Genomic DNA, 26400 nt, shown 5'->3' on the forward strand with positions numbered 1-26400 from the left:
TGAGCTTACTCTCCTCTTTTCCGCCTCTATACGTCTCTAGCGGCCATGGTGAAAGAAAACTATTTCACTTTTCTTTTTTTTCATTTATCATTTCATGCAAGGGAAAATGATTTCCCTCTGCACTCACAGAAAGCTTTCGCGAAGCTGGTGCTGTAGTAGCTGTAAGGGCTGTTATCTCTGCCAAAAAATAAATAAATAGAAAACGCTGCCTGTAAAATTGCGAATATTCTCTTAGTTTATTGACCAAAGGTCGACTGCCTTCCACTGCATTTAGGGCCGTTGATGGCCAAACCATATCTGATGCGTTTTCCTGGTAAAGTTAGAAACGGTCCATAAAAATCCAGTCTCCAGATGCGTACTAATTAGTCGAGAGCTTTAAGCATGCTGAGTTGAAATTTAAAACAAAAGCCATGTTTTCAGATAATTCAACCTATTTTTGTTATTACAGTTTAAAAAAAACTTCAAAAAACAAAAAAAGAAGCTATAGCACAGATGCTTGAAAATAACCAAACTTCCTTTTAAAGTCGTTGTCACAGGAAAAAAAAAAAAAAAAAAACCCGTAACCACAAGAATCATTTCCAGCTACATCTCCATCGATTCTAAGAGGTCAAATACAAAGTACAAGATGATGATGATGATGATAAGATCATGTTAATTACTGCACCATCCAAAATTGTCCACAGGAACCAAGTCCGCGTGATAATTATTTTTTCATACAGTTATCCGCCAAGAAATAACAACATTTATTTACATGATCTATGAGATTTACTTAACCCATGAGAAACCATTACACGGCCCTGTTGCTGCACCCAGTATTCATGTTAGGGTCCGCTGCACCAACCAATCGCAGTTTTGATCCGCAAGAAACTGGTTGTGTAATAATTTTTCTTATGGTAATTTTCCTTAATTCACAGCCTTCAGAACCGTAAAACCCCGACAAAATTCGTCAAGTTGAAAAAAAAAAAAAAAAAAAAAGAACCACCCAGCTTCAGGCTCCAATTTACATCCACAAAACAGTGAGAACTGTCCCCATAACAAGAGAACAGACAATTCCAGCACAAGTTCTTTCTGAGCTTGTATTACTTTCATTTTTTCTTGTTTTTATAGTTTTTTCAAGCTGCAAGAACCAATACTTTTATTGTACCCTGACTATTTGCAGATAGCATTGTAGGACAATCACTCTTCCAGCAAACAGCACTGATGAAGTAAGATCCTGCATCCTCATCAGAATCATCCATCTCAGGGGAACCAAATCTATGCCAAGTCACAGGTTTAGAGATTTCCTGCAAAAAAAAGCCAAAACATCACTTTGATGAACTTGGAAATGAAAATTTACGAAGGCTGATGATTATTTATAGCTAACCTTATGGTAGACAAAGACCTCATTTGTTTCACTCCCACATGCAATATATTCACTGCTTACTGAGAGACCCACAAAGTTTTTCTCGTTTGTGTGACCTCTAAAGGTACGAACCTGAAAGCATAACTCAAAAGGCGTGACTTAGCTATTCAACTTTGCCTAATATATCATTTAAGCAATAAACAAAAAGAAACGATGCCAATCACACAAAGCCAAGGGGAATACTAAAATAACGTGGATGAAAGTTAATCTATTCAAGCAAGCACAATCTTCCAGTAATTTATCCAACAAGGAAAATTTTCAGACTGTGGGATAAGAAACTAATCCAGATTTAGAACTTAATTGGTTCAGTTATTGCAGATTTTTGACGAGGACCATCATTTGAAAACGATTTTCCATGTGTAATTCATGAATGGACTCATTTTCCCATCAACAATTTGAAATTATGAAGTCCCAAGTCAAAATCCAATTTAGCTTATGAGAATCGATAGTATCCATGTATGAAGACTCAAGAAATGAAATGCAAGAAAGAAATAATTCTTTTGGGAAAAAGCAAATAATATTTGATCTCTTTTGGGGCTCAAACATTACATTATTGCTAGTATAGAGTACTTATATTGAAAAAGAAAGGTGCAACCATAACTGTTTCATGAACAGATTACTTACAGGCAGATTCTCTTTTACATCCCATAACCTTAATGTGCTGTCTGTTGACGCTGAAGCAAGCTCGCTGTTAGATAAGAATTTTACATATGAAACAGTTTTCCTGTGCCCGCTGAACACATAGAGTGGATGGGTGACATTTCTCAAATCATAGTAGTGAATCTGGTGGTCTGCTGAACCAACCTGAAAATAATTCAGAACTCATGCATAAGGTTATATATATTCTGTATGGAAATAAATAGCAGGAATATGTCCATTCCAGAGAGTGAAGCTCCACGGTGTTATGAATTTGTGATTTAAATAATCAAAGGTACCTCATGAAAGATGTGCATTACACACATCTGATTAACCCAGCCTTTCTTCAAGGTCACATTAAACAAATGCTTTCACTAAGTTGCATTTGGTATCAGATAAAAAATTTGGAGGTGAAACATTTAAGAGGTTTAAGTTTTAAAAGATTAAGAGTGTAATAAAATATTAACTGCGAAGTGTTAATGGTGTATGGTTGGATGTGTTGGAAATAAAGATAATTGATGGGACCCACATGTCAACAACTCCCCACTTTTCATAAGGAAAAAAAATTGATGTATTGAAAAACACGAGTTTTCAAGGGTACAACTTACTCTCAATGCACCTCACTCTTGGGGTTAAATGCTCCCCACCACTCTTTTTGTGTTCTAAACAAGATGCGAGGGGGTGGGAAGTTACTAGGCTAACTATTCCCCCTCTTTCACCTCCTAACAAACAAATCCTTAAGGTTAAGATTTTCATAAAAGGTTGGTAGGCCACATCATCCCACTCCCTTATCAAGTGTGCAGGGCCCAAATCCAAACACCAAATAAACCCAAAAGTGGATTTCAAATAGCAGAATGCCTTAATCCATGCACGAATGCTTGCTTTCATATGGGTACAGGGATTTGGAGTATGAGACCAAGTCAAGAATAGTTATTTTTGGAGTATGAGACCAAGTCAAGAATAGTTATTTGTCTCTTCGAAGGAAAAAAAGAAAAAAAGTTGTTCGTTGCAGGAGCATACCGCAATATAATTGCTAGATCCAGGATTGTACTTGACACAACAAATATTTGCTTTCATGTCAATGTTTAGAACGCTAGCCTCCTGCTTTGTGCACCAAACTTTGACCTGGTTTACATAGAGCACGGATTCAAAATATTGTTAGTAAAAATGTACCTCCCTTTGAATATAATACAGCTCAAGAGGAAGACTATGACACCATATAATATTTTTACTTTGGTGTTGTTTGTCTTGCCAGCACATGCTTCACAACTTGAAATTCACACATAAAACTGTTTCCATGTAAAACATAGACTTTCCATTCATCACAGGCACTTTGCTAATTTATCTTGAAAAATAGGCAGAAGCATAACCCAAATTATCATCATTCAATAGCTCATCACAGCTATTCAATACCAGTGTTAATGCACAGGAACATGCACCTACCTGTGTATCTGAATTTTCCCATGTGACACCAGCAGTAGAATGTTGATATTAAATTATTTTCTTCATGTCCACAATAAAACACAAATAAAACCTCATATTTCTGCAAAAAAGATATGGAAGGGCACCTCTGATCTCTTTGCAAGCTTACAGAGGAAGTGCTTTAATAACCAAACCAAATAAATTGCCTAGGGGATTTTTTCATACTAGCAATGACAAAAAAAAACTCCCATGAAAATGCAAGTTTGAATGCTATTGAAAATTATAGTATCATTACTGCAATTGGAAATAATGCAAATATGAAAAAACAGTACAACCAACTCAAATTTGGTAGAAAAGTAGGGCAGAATTTTCCAGAAGTACAGAGTACCAAATAAAATATACACAATAATACCACAGGTTTGCCTGGTTCTTCTGGACAGCAATCCCATCCTAGATATTGCTTTATTTTTTTATTTTATTTTTTGGTAGAGATTCTAGACTGTGCAGTTGTAAGTAAACTAGACTTGATACAGATTAGTTTTAGCATACCTTACAATCATCACTACCAGATACAAGCATAGAAGGTTCTGTGCGAGAAAAATCAACACTCCATGCACGTTTTTCATGCTCTTCGTATTCCATCACACTCTGCCAAGTTAATACATGTTTGTAAGCAAAATATGGTAATAGCACATAAGTAATAAGATAGTATTAAAAGTTGACCACAATACTTCAATTAGTACCTGCCTGGTTGTCACATCCCAAACAGTTACTATTCCCTCATAATCACTACTGGCTATATGATTTTTAGTAAACTTGTTCCAACTCAAGCAGCTAAGTTTAGAACGTGTAGACATCTCCACAACAGGGCAGTGCACATCGGCAGGTTCTTCATTCACAACCTGGAGGGAAATAGCATAATCAATGATAAATAACCAGCTAAAGAACACAATGATTCATGTTCAGACTATAATGCAGTAACTCGAACGACCAGGAAGTATTATATTAATGCTCTCCTCTGGTAGATTTCCTGAGTTCCTATATGGTAAAACCACCAGACCACGAGATGTGGACAAAGTGGAATATATGTCCAACAAAATTGAATATGGCTTCCAGTAAGTACCCAAAAAATTATTAAATGAAAACACTGCTCTTCATGTTTCATAAGCACAGAAGTTTGGCCTGATGTTTAGAAGGGTGTGCTCCTTCCTTAGCTACCAGTGTTCAAACCTCAAGCTAGAGAAGCAAAGTTTTCATAAATCCCCTAATCTCATTGTGGGTTACTGGCGCTCAAAAGTTGCACTCAGGATAACCCCCTGACTGCAGAACAAGAAAAAGAATGTTTCATATGTGCGGGTAGAACCACAGAAGAGTATTCTGGTCAGATTGAATCTAGCTCTCAAATGTTAGTGAAAATAACCATAGAATTTTTGTGAATGAAGAATTTTAAGATGTTAGTGAAAATACACCCATCAAACACTTGATCAGACTTTCTATTATAAATCCACAAACTACTCAATGGAATATGCCCATGGATGGTAAAAACTCAAATACTACCATGATCAAACTGCAGGACATAACTCTGTCTACAGCACATTTCTTTTTCTTGTTTCCCTAGACATTTTATGCAAAAATGAAAAGGAGTTTGAAATAAACACTGAGACCGTTATCTTACAGAAGAAAAGTCAAAGACTTTGATTCGCCGTGAAACTCCAGCAGTAGCAAAGAATTCATCATCACGGTCAAATTCTATGCTGCAATCCACATTATAAGTTGATACAATTCAGAAGAATTGAATAAAATGTAAAAGTAAACATAAAACACAAGACAAAAGACAAAAGAGAAGATAGATTGATAACTCAAGTAAGAGTTTATTGGATCCATTAGAATAATAACATGTTCAACGAATGCTACAGGTAGCATCATGAAAACCAACCCTCCACCACTTCAACCAGTAAAGTACACCAACTACCAATTATTACATCCAATTATTTTAACCATCAAAATGTTTTTGTAGATTAGTTGCTAATTATTTAGGGATACCATTCACCAAAGACAAAAGCTACTTTCCTTATGAAGAAACACCACTTGTATATTTACAACTGACAGTTGCTCCAGCACAATTGTATCTGAAATATAATAAAGTATTCAAGTATCCTAAAGAAAAGTAAAGCAATTTGTCATCCCAAATTCACCTAATCTTATGGGCATTCAATAGTGTTAACTAACCTTGATACTATATTGGCTGAGTGAAATATATCCCCGTGCCTGAGTTCAGCAATGACCCTTAACCGACTGTGTCAAAAAACAAATGAAAAATACACATGAACCACAAACATAAGAGATAAAAACGTGGTACTATGCCAACATAGAAAAATATTTCAAAAATGAAATGAAACTTGGTATTTATACCTGTACTGAGTAAATGTACTCAGCACAGATTGAAAATCTGCAAGACCAGCATTGTAGCCCTCTCTATGAATGACATTTTTATCCCTTTCTGACTGGTTATGTGGATGATTTGCCAACTGGCGGCGCTTTTGCAAGTAACAATCTTGCAGGTCATTGAACTGCAATGAGAGAAAAACGAATCAAGGAGAAAATGAAACATCATTTGAAAGTTTCTAAAAATGGTTCCTAAAAAGGAATCCAGGAAATCGAACCGCAACAATAATATACACATAATCAGCTCAATGTGAGTAGGATGAGATTCTTTCATGTTGAGCAGAGCTAGATTACTAGTTGTATTGACATCTAAAAACCAACGAGGTTGACCAATAGCATTAGGTTTTATGCTTTTGTCTTTTTGTTATCCACGCAATACTTGTATATTGAAGAGTCGGAGTTATATACTTCCCATTAACAAACATGCAGCATACTCCATTAAAGATTACCAACCTGTGCATGCACGCGCTTTTTCTTCACTGCAGATAAACCTGAGTGATTATATTGCGGGTCAGACCCACCCGATGTATCCTTTCTCTGGAGCCCATGAGAGCTTACTTGAGCCTTTCCATCCACTTTCTTGGTTGGAATATTCCCCGTAGTCAGCCCTCTGGCATTAAGAGAACTGGTGACAACACCACTGTGGTTCTTATCAATTGTTGAAGGCCATGGTTTTCTCACAGTGAGATCATCTCCAAGCATTCGCAATTTCATAGAGTACCTATCCCTGGCACGATACAGCTCAATTCTGTGTTTCTCTACAGCATCTATGTCCTCCTTAATATATCGAAGATCAGTGCGTACCTACAACAGTAAGAATCCATCCATCAATCTATTTATCAACAAATATAACCATCTCAACAAACATTATGGATGGCAGGTCCATCAACAATCAAATAAGTCAAAAACACAGAAACACAAAGGAAGATTGGAAGATATTAATGGATAGTAAGAATCCATCCATCAATCCATAATGGAAGGGAAGGGAGATGAGGATTGAACAGGCCAAGCATTTAGAAGCATACCTCATTCAATTCATCCACCTTTTGCTTCCGCAAGTAGTGCAAGAAGTCTAGCAGCACCTGCATATTTCTCTCAGCTTCTTCTTGTTCCATTTTTCTCTTCCTCTCAGCAAGAAGTGACATGAGGGTGTCCAGGTCCTTAATTGAAACTTCACAACCCTGACTAACAATCACGAGAATGTGTCATTTTCACATGCATGTGAAAGGAAAAATCAATTTTGTGCATGACTTAATCTGTTTTCTGCATCTAAATAACCCCACAAAAATTTCAGAGATTGCAGAATAATCAATCACACATCCATATAGTTTTTCAGAGTAGTAAAAATTTCATGCAAATTTCTTACAATTGTTAACAGTGGTAGAATATTACTAAACTAACGACTCAAAATACAACTATATGCATTCGGTCCAAGGAGCTCTTTCGCCACTCTGGTCTTATCAGAATTATGCGAGTAACAAGCAAATCGCCCTTCCAACTCTATGCAAAGCTACAATTCTCCTAATCCTCTCATTTAAAATCACAAAAAGTGATTTACAAGGTGAAGACCAAAATTAAAGTGATTTAGAATGCAATGGACTGACCTGCTGTAAGGATTGGCGAAAATGTTCAATAGGCGACGCATTCTTGGATGTTTGACGAGCAGAGGCCTTCTTTAATAGCTACACATGTGAACCGTACACAACAACTCACAATGAGCTGCAATTTCCAAGTGAATATCATTTCAAAAATTTTATTTATTTATTTTAGTTTTCAATCCCTTTTTTTCAAAATTGACAATTAATCAGTGTTAAATTAAACAAATCGATAATTTCAATTATTAGAGATATTAAAAGGCAAATAGAAGGTGGAAAAAACCTTTTGGAGCAAGAAATTAGGGAAGAGCTGATTGGTAGTGAGGTAATGGCTACAGCAAGGGCAATCGTTCTTGTTACGGAGGTGAGTGGTGATGCACATGTAGCAAAAGCTGTGACCACATACTGTGAGGAAGGCATCTTTTATAATCTGCATGCAAATCGGGCAGAGGAAATCCTTCTCTAGCTCAGCTTCTTCTGCGCTCGGGGTGGAGGAGGGCTCAGGCGACGCAACTGCGGCAGCCGTGGATGTTGAGGGTTTCGGCTCTGGCTTTACCGCTGGGACGACGGCCCCCGTTGAAACCTCTTCCATTTAAAAAAAAAAAAAAAGAGCTGATCTTCGTTGCTTGTTTCGGACTTCCGGTGTAGTGTAAAATAAAACAAAATCTGTGCTGTCTCTGTGCTTTTCTTTTGTATTGCATACTTGCATTCGGAGTCACAGGGAATGAGATGATGGGGAGTAGATAGAGAAAGGATGTGGGGTCCAGTCCAGTGTGAGTTTGTGAGTTGTAAGGGTGAGAATGGTACACGTGACACGACCGCTTCTCTCGGGTTTTTTTTTTAAAACAAAACAAAAAAATTCATACTCTTAAGGAGATTGAAGGCATGGTACAGTGCTGCAGGAAATATGTTTAAGTTATTTTTAAAAAAAAAATTAATTTAAAAATATATTAAATAATTTTTTTTATTTTTAAAATTTTATTTATAATATCAGCACATTAAAATAATAAATAAAATTAAAAAAATATTAATATAAAATTAAAAAATTTAAATTTTTTTAAATATACTTTTAAAACATAAAAATAAACCGAGCCTAGTTTTATTATCAACCATATACTAAGATAGAATTAAAAAGTAATTTTAAATATAATAAAAAATATGTGAATGTTGTTAATGTATTTTTAAATTTTGTTCACAAGAATATGTTTACTGGGTTTTAAGTTAGTTTTTAATATAAAATTTTTATTATAAATATATTTTTATTTATTATTTTTTTTAATTGAGAAACAAAAATATATTTTTTATATTTTATAAAATAAAATAAAAATATATAAATCAAATTTTTTTTTGTTAATACTAGTTAAATATTAAAATAAAAAACTAATTTTTACAGTAGAAATAAAATATGGATGTACTTACAAATGTGTTACACTAACTCTTCTTTTTATTTTAAAGGTTTTCATTTATTTTATTTTAGTGTCTAAATATTATTGTTAATAACAAATGATTTTGGTTTTTATAAAAACATTATATAAATACAGCTAATTCATATAAAATTTTATTAAAAAAATCAAAAACAAACCAAACTAATCTCTTTAAAGTACTATATAACTAAAAATATATAAAAGATAAATCATTATTTAAAAAAACAAAGTTAATTTAATTTGATTGTGAAATAAGAGAGAGAGATTGAAACAATGTTTAGGATCATTAAGGATTATGGTAGAAGTGATAGTTCAAAGTATTTTTTTATTTAAAAATATATTAAAATAAAATAAAAATTATTTTTGACATCAGAATATCAAAACGATATAAAAAAATCATTTTAAGCAAAAACAATTAAAAATTTATGGGACTATAGTTTGTATCGCGTTTCCAAACACTCCTTTAAATAAAAACAATTAAATAAATGGGTTAATTTTTTTTTTTAAAAAAAAAAGGAGGTCAGGTGTTGATAAATTAAACTTGCACAAATAAGTTTTTTTTTTCTTTGGAACAAAAAAATTGTTTTCTTTTATTTTTTAAGGTAGACAACTTGTATTTGAATAGTTGTGTTTTTTGTTTTGTTCACTTAGGGAATTAGAGTTTATGTTTTTGAACTCTAAAAACTCTATTTTTAATTTGTTTTAACCTAAAAATACTTTCAAAACACTATATAAACCTAAAAAAATCACTTAACAATTCTAAATCACTTTTAAAAATTAAAAATCATCCAAATTAAAATAAACCAAATGAACTTTGTTTTCTTTTCTTCTCATGTTTAAAGAAAAATAAACAACGTCATTGAACTCCTTTCAAAAAGATAAATTCTTTGACATAATTTTCTTTTTTTATGATCAGAAAATGATTAATTGACAACTCTTTCTCTTTTCCTTATTGTTTTCATAAGAGTTTCAACTAGTTAGAAGTGTGAATGGATTATGTAATTGTATTTAGAATGATGACCTATAAAATAATATCATCCTTTCAATAAATAAATAAAAATCATATTTGTTGTTTAAAGTTGTCATTATTATTGTTTTAAATTAGTTATCAAACTTCAATATTATCATTTAATTTGATGAGTTTCAATCACAACTGTTCTTTAAATTTTAAATTTTAATAATTGTATTTTATTTTCATGATAAAATATATCTATATTTAATTTATTGAAAAAATTAATATGATTAAATCAAATTTTAATAAAAAAATATATATATTCAAGATATAAACCCTCTCAACCATATTTCGAGATATGCATACTTATTTTAAAGTGCAAGTAAGCTTGTCTCGAGGAAATATATGTAAAAACAAAAAATTTTATCAATTAAATTTCATATATATGAAAGGATAAAATAAAATTGGAATAAATAATAAGAAAAATAAAGAAGTATTTTTTGATCATTTTTGTGATAGAAAAATTAGGATCTTATTTTTTTTTACAAAAAAATAAATTTTAATTTATTTTACCTAAATATATATAATAAATATTATTATAATGCAACTAATATATTAATTCAAAACACTTATACATGGATCAACAAATATAAAATCAAATCAAATAAAATATTATCACTAGATCCCAATTTCTTTTTTTAACAAGGTGAAGAGTAAAAATATTTTAATAATTTTTTTGTTAAATAAAATTTATTGAAATAATGTTTTTTTTTTATATAATGATCGGAATATAACAAACCAAACGACTTTTTCTTTACTTTATATTTTTAAACAACTTTTTCTTTTTTTCTCTTAAACTCAATGATTAAAAAACTAAATAAAATGAATTTTTTAATTAAAATCAAAAACTCTAAAACTTCAAGATTGGTCCGTCATACATTTTTTTAGTCCTCTCTTTTAATTTTAAATTTCTACTATAATTTAAAATTTTATCTCAAATTAGATTCTAAAAGAATTAATTAAAAAATAAAAAAAGCTGCTGCATCAATTTTTTTTAGAAAATTTTTAGTTTTAAATTAAATTTTTTATAATGTTAAATTGTTTTATAATATATATATATATATAAAATAAATTTTAAAAAATATATTATTTTAAAATATTTTTAAATAAATTACATTTTATAAAACAGCTACGACAGTGAGAGACTGAGAGTCCCTGACTTTGTTACTTTCCTAAGAAGAATCGTTTCCCTCCATTGCCTCTCTCTCTCCAGTGAGCAGTGACGGGCAGCACAGAAAGCGAAGAGCCGGTGTATATTCTCTAGCTCGCTCCTTCTCAAAAAAAAAAAAAAAACTATCTGGGTATGATTTCTTCTCATCTTCTTTTACGCGATTATCGATTTTTTGCTTATCGTTTCGCTCAAGCTCGGTTCGTTTTTAAACTCCATTTTACCTTTTGCTTATTTTTTTTAAAAAGATTCTGGCCTCGTTTTGCTTGAATCACAGTGTCTTTAGTGGGACTTTTACCTATTTTGCTCTGCATTGCTCTTTATTGCTGTGACTATGCCGGTGTTGGTGTTTCTCTTGCTGCTGCGTATTTTGTTAGCTAGAAATTGTTTATTTATCGTGAAACTATTGATTTTAAAAGTAATTTGTCTTTGCTTCTGTTTTGCTAGTATTGTCATTCCTTTTTATTAATTTTTTTTAAAAAATTAACAGCAATTTGTTCTTCTCGTTTTCTTCCGCTTCTAATACTCTACTCTTTTTTGTGTTGATTTGGTAGAATTTCTGTTTGCATGCCATTGTGGCTCTGATTCAATATCTATTTTATTCTGATTTGGTAGAATCTCTTATGATTGTGGGCAGCAAAATAGTTGTCTGTTTCTGTTGCTGTGCTTTTACTTAAGTGCTGACATTAATATCTTGGCCCTTTTCAATTTGTTCTTCCGCTGGAGCTGTTATGGCCTATCTCTCTCTCTCTCTCTCTCTCTCTCTCTCTCTCTTTTAATCCTTCTTGCGTTTGAGGTGTTCATCATCTTCTAGATATTTCATTATGCCTCTCATTTTTATTTTTATTGTTTTGATTTTTTTTTAATACGTTCTGTTTGTGTCAATGTTGAAATTTAATGTGTACTGTACAGTTTGAGAAAATGTTATTGCAGTGTTCTTATAGTAATGCTTTTTGAAATCTTAATCTTCTATTGCTGTTGCATAAATGTATACTTCAGGCTGTTGGTTCAACCAAAGGATGGAGAAAATACCAGGTGGATCTCCACCCCCACCTCCTCCACCGTCAGTACCAGCAAACGTGAACCCAGAATTGGTTGAAGTTCTCCGGCATCCAGAACGATCAGCCATTCCCAAATATTCTATGATCAGTAGGCGTGGGGTTGGGACTAGTGGGCGTCACATATCTTTGCTCACCAACCACTATAAAGTTTCTGTCAATGTTCCGGATGCAGTATTTTACCAGTATAGTGTATGTTTACCTTGTCTTTTCTCTTATGTTCTCTTGGATTCCCCATCTTGTTGTTCTGAAACTTAGTGTGTGTGGCATAATTTGCAGGTTTCCATTACCTCAGAAGATAATAGAGCTGTTGAAAGCAAGGGAATTGGGAGGAAACTGATCGATAGGCTTTACCAAACTTATTCCTCAGAATTTGCTGGTAAAAGATTTGCTTATGATGGGGAGAAAAGTTTGTACACTGTGGGCCCTCTTCCACAGAACAAGTCGGAGTTCACAGTGGTGCTTGAGGAATCTTTTGCAAAACAGTATGTGATTTTGCCACAAACTTCTCTGGTTTTTTTTATATCTTTTGTGTTTCTGCATTACATTGCATTCCCTTCCGTGTGGTAGTGAAAGTGGGAGCCCTGGTGGTGGTGAGAGCCCTTCTGCAGCTGTTAAGCGATCAAAGCGCTCTTATCGGTCAAAGACTTTTAAGGTAGAAATAAGCTATGCTGCTAAAATCCCCTTGAAGTCAATAGCCCTTGCCCTGAAAGGAATTGCGATAGACAATAGCACTCAGGATGCACTCAGAGTGCTGGATATTGTCTTAAGGCAGCAAGCAGCTAACAGGTTCTATAGTTGCCTTACTTCTCATACTTTCCTTTTCCTTCTATAGCTTGACTATGGTCAGTTGCATAATAGTTTTGTTGTGTGATCCCACTCTCTTGAAATGTGGAAAAGGGGGTGCCTTTTGGTTAGGCAGTCGTTCTTTCATGATGATTCAAGGAACTTCAATGATGTGGGAGGTGGTGTAACTGGTGTTAAGGGTTTCCATTCTAGCTTCCGTACCACTCAGGGTGGCTTGTCTCTTAACATGGGTACTCTTTCTGTTCCTTCTTGGGTTGTTTTTGGATGATGCTTGAATGAGTTGAGTTGAGCTGTATATTACAGCCGTAATTTTTAACAGTGTAATCCTTTGTTGTGGACTGTTAATTAATGTTGCTATCATCCTTTTCTTTTCTCTCTTGTAAAGATGTGTCCACTACAATGATCCTAACTCCTGGACCAGTAATTGATTTTCTGGTAGTTAATCAAAATGTCCGGGAACCTCGCTATGTTGATTGGGTGAAGGTAAGAAATTTCTAAACTTCATCCTCAGAATTCAATACTGTTCTTTGTCTGAATCTCAATTTGTGTTAGCTGTAATGTCAGGCCAAAAGGATGTTGAAAAATTTGAGGGTGAAGACGAAGCATAACAACATGGAGTTTAAAATAATTGGTCTGAGTGAGAAGCCATGCAATCAACAATAGTATGACCTTCTTTCTGAGTGCCTTTTCCTTATTTTAGCTTCCATTCTCATTTGCTATACCCATGAAAAGAACCTCTAACTTCAACATTATCCTCTGTCATAGTTTTCCTATGAAACTGAAAAACCAGGATGGAGCTAATGTTGAAGCACAGATTGTTGAAGTTACTGTATATGAGTATTTCACTAAACACTGTGGCATACAACTTGGTTATTCTGCATACCTACCCTGCCTTGATGTTGGTAAACCAAAACGTCCAAACTACCTGCCACTGGAGGTCTGTGAATTTCTTTTGCCCAAGAATTGTTCATAATCTGTTACACTTTGAAACCTATCTCACTCTTTAAGATATTCCTTTTCTTTTCACTGCGTTCCAGCTTTGTTCACTTATTTCACTTCAACGGTATAAAAAAGCCTTATCTTCAATGCAAAGAGCATCTTTGGTTGAAAAATCACGACAAAAGCCTCAGGAAAGAATAAAAACTGTGACTGAAGTACGTATCCCTTATCACCTGTATGCTTTTCTTATTTGTTATCCTGACTCATCTAAGTCTTCATGTAATCTTTCAGGCCGTGAGAAGCTACTGTTATGATGAGGATCCTGTGCTTTCTTCATGTGGTATTTCTATAGAAAAACAAATGACCCAGGTTGATGGCCGCATACTTGAAACCCCAAAGGTAGCAATGTTTGTGCATTTCTTTCCTTCTCTGTTTTTTTCTTGGGATGTTGGTTGGGGGTGGGGGGTTCAGGTTAAGGAAATTCTTAGTTGGTTCTCGACAATATAATGTGTGTCCTTGTAATTCACAGTTGAAGGTTGGTAATAGTGAGGATTGTATCCCACGAAATGGGAGATGGAACTTTAACAATAAGGTGCTGTTTTGATATCCTGTTACATTATTTTGTCATTTCTGCCTTTTTTTTGGGGTTGGAGGGCATTAACTGAGGTTCTCTGATTTAGTAGCTTTTGAATTGTGCTATGCAGACACTTTTAAACCCCACCAGCATCAGTAAGTGGGCCATTGTCAACTTTTCTGCTCGCTGTGATATTAGTCATATCTCCCGTGAGCTTATCAACTGTGGAAGGAGAAAGGGCATTGTAAGCGAAAACACTTGTTGATTCTGTTCTTTTGATTTCTTTGTTTCATCAACTTTAACTTTTTAAAAATCTCTCTTTTAAAAAATGTACACATCCTTCAAGAATATTGAACGCCCACATACATTAATCGAAGAGGACCAACAATCTAGAAGAGGCAGCCCTCTTGCTAGAGTTGAAAGGATGTTTGAGCTGATCAGAGAGAAGCTTCCAGGGCCTCCTGAATTTATTCTTTGTGTATTGGCAGAGAGGAAAAACTCAGATATTTATGGTATGGATCTATCCAGTTTCCTAGACCCCTCTCTCTCCAGCCAACATCCACTGTCATTTGTTGGAGTTAGCTCGTTTAAATTATTTAACCAACTTGTGTTTCCTCTCATTTTGAAGGACCGTGGAAGAAGATAAGTCTCAGTGATTTTGGCATTGTTACACAGTGCATATCCCCGACTAAGATTAATGACCAGTATCTTACAAATGTGCTTCTTAAGATCAATTCTAAGGTATTTATTGGAAAATGGAGCTAAAAGTATCTTTGTATTTGTGTCCCAAGGATGGTATTGATGTTGCCTTCGCTTTTACGTAGCTAGGAGGAATAAATTCTCTGTTGGCATTTGAGCACTCCTCACATATTCCATTGATAATGGATACTCCTACAATGATTCTGGGCATGGATGTCTCTCATGGCTCTCCAGGTCAATCAGACATGCCATCAGTGGCTGCGGTAATTCATCCATGATATTCCTTTGTGTCATGTTGATTTCCCAATTTGTTTGGATGGTGCCAAATAGGATGCTGTTGCTGATTTAATTTTCTGGAATTTTGAGGTTGTTGGATCTCGATGTTGGCCACTGATTTCTAGGTACAGAGCATCTGTAAGAACGCAATCTCCTAAGGTGGAGATGATTGATGCTTTGTACAAGCCTTTAGCAAATGGGAATGATGATGGTATAATAAGGTATTACACATGAGATTCTTGTCTAGACAGTGTTTTTTCTTTTTAAAATCTTTTACAGTTTACACAATGCATTCGAGATGCCAGCTGTATTCATCATGACACTCATGTTTTAGTTTTCGCCAATCCTTTGTTTTTAGAATATCCGTACATCCATTGCTATATGTCAGCCCATGAACCTAAATATGTCCATAATATGAGAAATTTTTATCTTAGAAATTCAGTTGGTGGTTGATTCCGAACATTTTTATTAAAGGCATCCTCCAATTCTCTCAGATGATGCTTTCATCAGTATGAAACTATAAAAGAATCAATGGTAGATTTTTGAGCTAAATATGAAAGCAAGCAATTGAATTTCTGCTTGACATTGAATCACCTTGTTGCAGGGAACTGCTCGTGGATTTCTTTCAAACAAGCAAGGGGCACAAACCAAAACAAATTATTGTGTTCAGGTATTACTATATTATTGTGGTAGTGTTTTTTGCACTTTGTTTACCATGACTAAATAACTAAGATGGTTAGAAAATCTGATATCACCATATTGAAACAATTTCCAGCTATTAACTTGGGCATCCTACATTACTGTTTTTAGTGGTATATAACCAAATGATATTCTTCTAGAATAAAGATTGCAATGCGATTCTTTTAAACATTTTAATTTTTGAGCAAGCCTTTTATTATTTGTGACATGTTCTTAGTGTTTGCTTGAAGTGTGAACACTGAACCATGGATTTATCATAATATAGTTTTCCTCATTTAGATTTTTGTTGTTTTTTACTGCTATGGCTACACTTTTTAATTACATCAAGATAATTGTAGCTGTCATCAACCTCTTCAATGCAGCCTTAAAAGAATTACTTTCTTTTCTGGTATGCTCAGTTGTACCAGAGATTGAAATTGCATTTCATTTCAGGTTCCCTTGAGAGGACTTGATTAAACTAAGAGGCAAAGAATTATCATTAATGAAGATAGTCTTGTTTTTATTCATGGCTTAACAATGAGATCTGAATACCTTTTTAAGTCTTGCTGTGGTGAGATAGCAGCCTATTTTTCTGTTGGAATCACTGCATCAAGCATCAATCTGTTGCTTTTGACAGATGTTGTGGATTTGTTGTTGGGATTTTCTTCTTTATGGTGTGTTTTCAAATACTGAAATATTTAAATCAACGATCTTGTTTCTGTTTAGGGATGGTGTCAGCGAGTCACAATTCAATCAGGTGCTGAACATTGAGCTGGAGCAAATTATAAAGGTTATGCTACAGTAATATACAGTGCTATCTTTTGTAAATAGCTACTGTAATTTTTAGTTTTCAAATAATATGCTTACATGAAACTTTCAATATTCAATTTTTTCATACATTTAAAGTTGATCCTTCTTGATTTCAAAACTGCTTATTCCTATTCACCTGTATACTCAAACTGTGGTATGTTGTTGCTCATTTACGATGATTTAGATTAAATAGAGTTTCTGATTGCAACATAAATCCTCTCAGCATCATTTTTTCTGCTAGGATGTAGTAAACTTCACAGCTACTTGAATTCTTCACTCCTCTATTCTGCATTCATGGCTTTGGTTCAAGAGCCTGTAATTTTTGGGTTGCCCTTGGATTGCTAACGGGATATGAGCTTTTTGGTTCTTTATTATTATCAGTTTCAAGATTATCAATTTTTGTTATTACAGGCCTATCAACATCTTGGTGAGGTTGACATACCGAAGTTCACAGTAATTGTGGCTCAGAAGAATCACCACACAAAGCTTTTTCAAGCTGGTGGTGGCACTGAAAATGTTCCTCCTGGTCTGACACTTTCTCATACTGTTTATTTTAATGTTTGACACGGTGCTAGATGTGTTTACCCTCTCTCTTTCTCTCCAGGGACAGTTGTTGACACAAAGATTGTTCATCCTAGAAACTATGATTTCTACATGTGTGCTCATGCAGGCATGATTGTATGTTCTTACTTCATTTGTTCTTTCACGTGGTTGGATAGGTGCTAGGTGGTCATGCATGTCATTAAATGACATATTTGCACATTCTGTGGTCAAATATTTATGTGTCTCGTGCTCTTATTCTTCTTTTTGTTTTGTTTTTTTTTGCTGTATATTTCTGAAGCTTAAAGGTCACTAGCCAGTTGGAGTCCTCAAAACTGCTGCATGTGCTGCGAGCCTTTATCACTGTGCCCATAATCATAACTCAATATTCCATAATTTTCCTTAATTTTGCATCTCGTTTTTTTGACAGGGAACTTCAAGGCCAGCACACTATCATGTCTTGCTCGATGAGATTGGTTTCTCTCCAGATGACTTGCTAAATCTTGTCCACTCTCTTTCATATGTGTAAGCCTTCAATTTCGAATAGCTGCATATCCACTTCGGAAATGTGAAAACCATCAATTGACAGGATTATTATATGATTTTATTTTATGCAGGTATCAAAGGAGTACCACTGCTACTTCGATTGGTAATTTCATCAATCATTCCTTTTTTTCGTCTTCAGAAAGGCAAATTGATATGATATGCTGCATCACTTCTTATGAACCCATCTCTCTCGTTCTTTTTTTCCCCTTACAGTGGCTCCCATATGTTATGCTCACCTGGCTGCAGCACAGATGGGGCAGTTTATGAAGTTTGAGGATTTTTCTGAAACCTCTTCGGGACAGAGAAGCATGACATCAGTTGGAAGCACCCCTGTTCCAGAGCTCCCCAGGTTACACGAAAATGTCGAGGGTTCAATGTTCTTCTGCTGAGGTGCTGCTGAAAGGCTGTTGTAAATACTGTTATCTTGCTTAGCTTTCCTACAATGTAGATACTCGGCCGATAGGAATGTGATTCACTTAGACAAACCCTAGTGATTTTGGTAGGGTGGAGAAATAGGTGTAAGATTCAACAAGCAAGCCTCCAATCTCTTGCAGATAGTAGGTAGTGATACTAGTCAGTTCAACACTTCAATGAGTTGACATTTTATAGTTTGATCCCCCTCAGTTTCCTGACTGGTAATTGTGCTTAGGTCCCTGGCACTGGCCTTGGAAATTTTGTTGATGATCCTGATCAAAGAACTACTTGTATCGAATGACCATTTTTTAAGAGAATTGTTCTTTCAAATTTCTTGCACTCAACCTCATATCTTATGACACCATCGTTTTCAACTTATAATATATACTGCCTGTTATTTGCTTACCTTACATAAATTAGAAAGGTCCGTAGAGGTTGATTGAGGCTCATGATACTTGAATTCTCTATCTTCACAGACCCTCACTGCCATCTCTAACTATATGGACATGCTCGGAGACTTGAGCTGGGTTTGAGATAATGGATTAATTGTTGATATAAATGCAGCTCGTTGCCACCAGTTCCGTGTATGGTTAGTGTCGTTCAGGCGGTCCTCTTAACGAAGCTCAGTGAGTCAGGATATCTTGAGTGTCTTGATCTGAAGATGATGGTCCAAGCTCAAATCTCTGGACTCTGTCCATAAGATCGGCCACATTCAGGCTCTATTTAACCAAATAGCACGGTCACTAAGTGTCTTGGGTTAATGAACATCCAGAGAGGGATTTTTTTTTATTTTACTGTAATTTCAGATGAATTTTCCCTATAATAAAAATACGAAGTTATCGACAATACAACCCAGTAAATTATTATATCTATAGGATCCAATTATCTTGAACTTTATCCATCTCATCGTATCACCACATCAGAATAATGATGAAGTCAAATAAAATAAATAAATTTATAGAAATCATTATAAAATAAATCCATGCATTCTTAAATCTATTACATATAAAAGTAAATTCATAATATCTTAAAAGTTTAATGAGTAATTACTAGTTCAATATTACATGTATCATTAATTCTATATTTGTTTACGTATCAAAATTAATCCTTAGAAATTACATTTGTAAAATAAATTAATAGTTCAAGATTATATCTTCATTTTCTAAAACAAAAGATACACTAAGAACATTTATTTCTGCATGAGACTATGATGTATCTGAAATTAATATAAAATATAGTATAAATAAACAATATAATTAATTCATATAATTCATATAGCTTATTTTTACTAAGTTCAATAATATATTTTTAAAAACTAAACACAATTATAAATTACTCTTTCAAGCCAATCTTATGGCTTCTCTAAATAATTTCACCAAACCAGGTACTCAGATCATTATTCATATTGACATCACTAGCATTATTTAGGGTGACCAGTCAATAAAATTCATATTCGTTAGACATATTGACGTCACTAGCACTAGTGGGTAACTAGTCAAATACAAATCTTGGTTGTTACACATTTTGAAATCATTAAACAAACCGATACCACTAGTCTCATTCAGGGTAACTAGTCATTTTTCTTCATCTCTTCAATGCTCACATCATAATTAATATAATTACGTAGCACATTTAAAGAAATTGCATTGATTTAACATTAAGAATTTAAAAGAATAATTGGTTGTGGTGCAAAACATCTACCTGACGCTCGTGCTACTATTCCTTGTTGTTATCCTGATCTGACAACCTTTCTTGTACTTATAGAAATACCATCATCATAATAGCCATGTTAATCATCATACACTTTATTTCAATTTTCTAAATAAATTTATATTTTCAAGGCACCAATAAGGAAATCTTAAAATTTACAATACATTCATACTTTTTTGGCCACATTTATTCTTAAAAGTTCAAGTGTTTAAATCCTTGTTTAACAACAATTCTAAAAGGATTTAATAAATAAACTGGGTCCTCTCACCTGTGCCAAGAATTTCATCCAAAAGTCCTTTCATAGATAACCATATGTTTTTTATTTTTCATTTTGATAAGCCTTTTCAATTTTATTCAAACACATTTCAACAAATATTTCACACTAAAACAAATATATGACTCAACAAGCCCACCCTTTTTCTTTCTAATGCAATGATTAGTACTTAAAAGTGTATTTTTATCAAGGTTTTATATCATCATCTTGCACTTGAAGTATCAATAACTTCTTAACTAAAGCATGTTTTATAATAACAAGTCTGATACTGTAAGATACCTTTAATTTATGGTAAATATTCATCTTAAATGCAGGCCTATAACATAAATAAAAGAATTGATTGATGAGTTTAAGTACTAAAATTGTAAGGACAAAGAGAGGGCCAAACTTAGAAAAGAGATGCTGGTTCAGTCCAAACTGGAACACTATTTGGTTATTGGATCATATCTGGAGCTGTAGATCTTGGATTTAGGTCTGCTTTATATGGATGGAAAGCTAAGACATAGGCCTAAAAATTTCAAGGGAGTCCAAGATTTAAAAAGGCCATTTTCAAGTCCAAATTATAGCAACAACGGAAAAGTTTGAATTTGTTCTGCAGCACAGACACTGTTCACTGTTCAGTCCATATCTCGAGTTCTAAAAGTCCAAATGACCTCAATTTTTTTTTTTTCTGAAAAGCTAAGATAATTTCTTAGAACTTTCACAATTTAAGTCTATTCAAATTCTAACGTTATTAATGATATTTTGGTCAGACAAGAAGCTAAGGATTGTCACCAAGTCAAGATATGGCCACCCACTCAACAAATAGTCATCAAATCAATAGTTCTAAATTTCGGCATATAAAAAGAGGCATTTGCCATGCATTTAAGCATCTTGGTTGTTCATATCAAGATCATGCTCTTTATTTCTTTCTTTATATTTTTGTAATGTTTAAGTTTTATTTCATGTTATATTTCCCTTAATCTCTTGTTTATGCTTTTTTATTTCCTTTACTATACTTATGTTTTTATGTTGTTTATTTATGTTTCTCTTCTTCATTATGTTTAGCTAAGTTTATTATGTCAAGATGAAACGGTTTCACTAATGGTGTTAGAATAGGTATAATATAAACTCAACATGGACTTCAATGTTTATATCCAATAAAATTTGTTATTAACATGTCTTATCTTTTTATCTTATTAATTCTTAATACCTTGCTTGTTAAATGGTTAATCTAGATTTGTGTTGTATAACATTTGGTACAACAAATGTTTGGCACTTTCATAGTCAGCCGTATGGTATAACCTACACATGTGCTATGAAAGGAACTTAATTTGTTGTTAACATAAGTTAGCATCATGAATTCCTGACAATATTTAAAAGTTTGGTGTTACTTAAATAAGATAATTAATATGATCATGTTAAAAATTTATAATAAACTATTAAGGATAAATCAATCAATTGGAACCTCCTTTGTATGTGATTTCCAGTTGATTAATAAAAAAAATTTATACTATACTTATTTCTAATACTATTAGTGGATCCTCTAACTTTAACAATTATTTTATCCTTGTTTAATCTTCACATTAATTATGCATCTCAAAGTCCTCCTCCTCCTCCTCATCATCATCATCATTATTATTTATAATTTATATAGTTAACCTCCTTGTGGTTCAACCAAGATCTTGCTGGGTTATTTATTACTTCGATACTCCTACACTTGAGAGAAGACATCAACTCTTTCATTGTATCATGCAGCCAAAACTTTAAAGATAGTTTCCTTGAGTTTTCATTCAAGCTTCCTAGTAGTTTAACCATGCAAACACATCCCAAAATCCCTATTTAACACAAATATCACATAAGTTCAAGGCAACAATTTTGTTTCTTTATATTCTTAATTTTGGTCGAACTTAATGATTTTAAAAAAAGGAATGGAAATTACTTTCAATTTACTTAATTATCAACTCTTATAACTCATAATATTACTCAATTCTTCTCATGATTCAAGATAATTAAATCAAATGAAATCAATTTTCAGTTTCACTCTCTTAGCTGAATTTTCTATAATAAAGAAGGATCCATTTTCTTTTTTAAAAACATATTATTCTCACATCATCCAACCCTTTTTCACATGTAATAACATATCACAACATTAATTAATCAATCTCATTCATTCTCCAAAATAGTCTCAAGGTCGAATACATTCAATAATAAAACCATATATTTTTCTTCATTTTTCAAACAAAACAACCCTCTCCCATACTTCACATATCTCAAATAAACACAATCAAACACGATCTTCATGTCAATGAACTCAACAATTTTCAATCTTTTTTTTTTTTTTTCTGGTAATGGTCGAACTATGCTTATAAAGGGAAGACATGAGTTTTTTTCCCTTGTAATTTAGTCCTCACTCTCACATTAAATCCTTTAATTAACACCAATTAACACACATTTTATGTTAATTAAATCAACAAATTCCACTTCCTACTCAACACTTTGGCTAACACATGCATAAGAAAAAAGTACTGAAATTTCTTTAAATTTCTATAACTCACCTATTAGTAAGTCATTTTACCCCTAAACCAACACAACTCTACACAATTTACATATCAACTAAGTGAAACAAATCCAATTCCTTGATTTAAGATTGACCGAAACCTAACTTTCAAGTTTTAAAATCCAAGAATGCAAGAACACCCCAAGTTCTCTTCACTTTTCCCTTATTTCCTTAAATCCCTCTAAAACCCTAACTTTCAAGTTTTAAAACTCTATAAACCACCCAAATTTCTCTTTTTGATTACTTAATAACTCTTTTGATCACTTCAATTTAGTTTTTTCTAAGTGACTTCATCAAGAATTGAGAAGGAGAAATCCAAGAACCCTAACCCCCTTTTTTCTTCTTGAAAACTGTCGGCCATAAAAGGCGGGAGGGAGTATTTATAGCTTAATTTTTTTTTATTTACATGTTGACCCCACTTTGTATCCTATATTTCATTTTGTCCCTATTATTTTTTTTTTGACAAATTAGTGTTATATTATCATTTCATTTCATTTCACCATTTTTCTTGTAATCAAATTTTCTTAGTTTAATTTAACCCATTTTATCTCCGAACTAGATTTTAATATTTTAGTAACTTAGGAAAAATTCTGACCGAGGTTTACATTAGGTCTCTATTAGTTTCCTTTTCATTTAATGAAATGAAGGTTGCACCTCTCATTCAACAAGACATGACATGATATAGAGCTGGGCATTTTTAGATTGCTCCAAACCAAAGCAGTCTATGAAACATTTTTTACTAAAAAAGCCTACTCTTTCAAACGAAGAGTTTCTAATCCGCGAAACAATGGAAAACTTACTTATCAAATGTGTGGATAAACTTGACATAAACAAATATAAAAAAGAGTAAAGGCACTTAAAAGAAAGAAATAAAAAGAACATGAATGGACAAGACATATGGATTAAGCTTAGGTCTAATTCCAATTGGCCTATTAAGAAATGAGCCTAATCCAAGGCTTCATGTTTAGGCACATCATCAATAGGAGGTGGCTAACCCAGACCCGGGATGTTCATTTCCTAGAGAGTTGAAATAAAAAAGAATCTATAAGCCCTTATAACATGAAGTTAAAAATCATAATAGTATATTATTTGTCATCTATAAAAGACACATGATACTCATAACTTAATCAACCTCGTGCAAAAATGGTGGTACAAGTGATGATTTTATCCAAAAAAACATCTTTTTTTTTAACACTTATGATGTGTAACAAATCATCATGAATGGGCTTACCACAAATAGAGGTACATAATTGTCACGACCCAAATCTCGGGTCCATGACCGGCAACGCAGGAGCGGTATCGAAAGGACATCTCACCTACGCTAAGCCTCAGAACAGACATATCAAAAGAACAATTTGTTCCAAAATACGCAGCAGCTCATAATATTCAGAAATATTATATTATTCAAATACTGATGAAACCGAAAGATAGTTATTAAAACAAAAATAATAATTCATAATACATTTACATTGTCAAAATCCAAACTTAAATAAAACAAGGTAACAGTGGAGCGTTTAAGACATCAAATCAAAACTGAAAGGAAAGCCTCGCAAACAAGCAAAGCATACCGACCAGAACTGAAGAAGCGGAAACACTCAACAAAGTCCCAGAAATTAAGAACCTGAAATAATATTAAAAATGAGAGGTGAGTCCAACCAACTCAGTGAGGTAATAACATTTAATATACATTTCATATATTTCAGATATTATTTGCAAGATGATTTATCTTGATATACATATACATATACTTACTAAACATAATATCATAACGTAACATATTATCATAACGTAGTGGATTACATGTCAGAGATCAGATGACACCTGAAGGTGACCAGATGACACTCGTAGGTGACCAGATGACACCCGTCGATGACCAGATGACACCCGTCGGTGACCACTGTGGGATGATCAATCACCACAGGTTGATGCCTCTCTCACCAGCTAGGTAACAAAATACTATGTGCACACAGGCTAACTATTCTCCGTTAGCATGGAGTACTGACAAGTTCCATATCAAGGCATAACAGATATTCACATAATCATCAAAGAAACGTATATCATATCAAATAGAATTTACTTTAACAGATTGCGAGTGCAAATTCAAGAATAAATGAGTACTCGGAAAATAAAGCAACATATATAAATATTCAAGAAATTTACTAGTTGTACTCATTGTATAATCAACATACATATTTATTTATATTATATGCATATTAAAGATTATTCCACTCACCCGGAAAATACTGAACTAAAGGAATGTCAAACGAAAGACCCGAAAATCCGATTAAGGATCGTTAGGAGAACCTACAATAAATATATGAAATATACTAAAAAACAAATCAAACAAAAGATCCCAATGCATAAAAGGAAACCAGGCTTAAAATCCTAAGTTTAGGGACTAAAACGACAATTTTCCAAAACAGGGACCAAAACGTAATTTTACCAAAAATTGAGGACCGAACTGTAAATATATAACCATACTGAAATTTATCCATAATTCGTCTTTATCTTTTTCCAGAATCTTGAATTAGGCCCCAAGGTCCAAAATGTGATTTTATCAAAATATTAGGGGTCAAATCGTAATTTGTCAAATTGGATGACCAAACTGAAAATATTATATCTTCCTAATTATACTGAAATTTTGCCCTTAAATCATCCTCAGTTCTGTTCAGAACCTCAATTTATGCCCCAGGGACCAATCCGTAATATTTCCAAAGTTCGGGGACTAAACTGCAATTTTCACAAATTGAGGGACCAAATTGAATTTTTGTCATCTTCAACCTCAAACTCAGAATTTCAACAGATCATCTACTGTTATCTCCTGATTTCTAACACAATTTCACCATTTAAACAAAATCATAACTCAAAATCATTATCCTTCAATTCAATCTCTCAAAATCAACTAATTAATCAAATACCCACAATAATCAACTCCTAACCTTCAAATTAATTCATCAATTAACTCAAAATGAAAACTTCAAAACTCTCAAAATTAATCAAAACCGAAATTTAACATATTATACACTTAAAACTATAAATCTTACCTTTTTACTTATTTCCTCTACTTCTCTTCTCCTTCCTTTCCTTCTCTCCTTTCTTTTCTTCTTCTTCCTCTTTCCCTTTCTCTCCCGTAGCTCTCTTTCTCTCAAAATCAGATCATTCTTTTTTTTTTTCTTATTTATATTTATCAACTATTGGTCAATTACCACACTACCCTTCAATCATTTATACCCTCTTTTTAAGCCACCAAGGGCTTTATTGTATTTTCCAATCTTTTTAATACAAAACATCACAACAATGACCCTTGTACTTTTAGGGTTAACATAAATACATTTCTCAAGTTTAAATACTAACCAAGGTAACACCTAAAAGGGCATTCTTTTCACCTTTTATATCTACTAACAACTTGTACATTCATTCAAATATTGATCG

The 26400-nt window shown here is 33.2% G+C and overlaps 2 protein-coding genes and 1 long non-coding RNA gene across 7 annotated transcripts; 1 reads left to right on the forward strand and 2 right to left on the reverse strand.

Moving 5' to 3' along the window:
* Window positions 1-632: 632 nt before the first annotated feature.
* LOC118036122 (E3 ubiquitin-protein ligase COP1) lies at window positions 633-8221 on the reverse strand. Of its 3 annotated transcripts, none has more exons than XM_035041857.2 (13): window positions 7784-8221; window positions 7510-7587; window positions 6931-7086; window positions 6359-6709; window positions 5873-6030; window positions 5690-5755; window positions 5136-5214; window positions 4204-4362; window positions 4010-4108; window positions 3059-3163; window positions 2027-2206; window positions 1364-1474; window positions 633-1283 (listed from the first exon to the last, which is right to left on the reverse strand). In XM_035041857.2, exons 1-13 carry the CDS (start codon window positions 8090-8092, stop codon window positions 1113-1115), a joined length of 2022 nt encoding a protein of 673 aa, XP_034897748.1. In that variant the 5' UTR covers window positions 8093-8221; the 3' UTR covers window positions 633-1112. The 3 variants fall into 3 exon arrangements, with proteins under 3 accessions (XP_034897748.1, XP_034897804.1, XP_034897855.1); XM_035041913.2 differs by having other exon boundaries at window positions 6931-7090; window positions 7784-7925; XM_035041964.2 differs by having other exon boundaries at window positions 6931-7090; window positions 7510-7624; window positions 7784-7924.
* A 2876-nt stretch (window positions 8222-11097) lies between these two features.
* On the forward strand, window positions 11098-18789 carry LOC118035867 (protein argonaute 16). Of its 3 annotated transcripts, none has more exons than XM_035041558.2 (23): window positions 11098-11237; window positions 12104-12354; window positions 12442-12647; window positions 12733-12951; window positions 13063-13199; window positions 13355-13452; window positions 13534-13631; window positions 13735-13906; window positions 14007-14123; window positions 14200-14307; window positions 14438-14500; window positions 14613-14726; window positions 14829-14994; window positions 15111-15223; window positions 15307-15444; window positions 15548-15678; window positions 16062-16127; window positions 16862-16925; window positions 17357-17471; window positions 17550-17623; window positions 17916-18010; window positions 18103-18134; window positions 18245-18789. In XM_035041558.2, the coding sequence occupies exons 2-23, from the start codon at window positions 12124-12126 to the stop codon at window positions 18418-18420; spliced, it is 2733 nt and encodes a 910-aa protein (XP_034897449.1). In that variant the 5' UTR covers window positions 11098-11237; window positions 12104-12123; the 3' UTR covers window positions 18421-18789. The 3 variants fall into 3 exon arrangements, 2 of the variants coding, with proteins under 2 accessions (XP_034897449.1, XP_034897515.1); XM_035041624.2 differs by having other exon boundaries at window positions 17556-17623; XR_004685295.2 differs by lacking the exon at window positions 17550-17623 and having other exon boundaries at window positions 18245-18354.
* A 5820-nt stretch (window positions 18790-24609) lies between these two features.
* LOC140954588 (uncharacterized) lies at window positions 24610-26260 on the reverse strand. Its single transcript, XR_012167974.1, has 3 exons — window positions 26013-26260; window positions 24832-25272; window positions 24610-24789 (listed from the first exon to the last, which is right to left on the reverse strand). It is a non-coding gene; the product is annotated as an uncharacterized lncRNA (long non-coding RNA).
* Between the last annotated feature and the right edge of the window lie 140 nt (window positions 26261-26400).

Source organism: Populus alba, chromosome 14 (genome assembly GCF_005239225.2).
Source record: "Populus alba chromosome 14, ASM523922v2, whole genome shotgun sequence".
NCBI classification, from domain to species: Eukaryota; Viridiplantae; Streptophyta; class Magnoliopsida; order Malpighiales; family Salicaceae; genus Populus; species Populus alba.

Coding starts and splice junctions, on each gene's coding strand:
- LOC118036122 (XM_035041857.2), bottom strand. CDS start 8,092: ATGGAAGAGGTTTCAACGGGGGCCGTCGTCCCAGCGGTAAAGCCAGAG. Junction 5,756..5,872: donor AGTACATTTACTCAGTACAG/GTATAAATACCA, acceptor TTTTTGACACAG/TCGGTTAAGGGTCATTGCTG. Junction 1,475..2,026: donor ATGTAAAAGAGAATCTGCCT/GTAAGTAATCTG, acceptor TTATGCTTTCAG/GTTCGTACCTTTAGAGGTCA.
- LOC118035867 (XM_035041558.2), top strand. CDS start 12,124: ATGGAGAAAATACCAGGTGGATCTCCACCCCCACCTCCTCCACCGTCA. Junction 12,648..12,732: donor GAGGAATCTTTTGCAAAACA/GTATGTGATTTT, acceptor TCCGTGTGGTAG/TGAAAGTGGGAGCCCTGGTG. Junction 14,308..14,437: donor GCATACTTGAAACCCCAAAG/GTAGCAATGTTT, acceptor TGTAATTCACAG/TTGAAGGTTGGTAATAGTGA.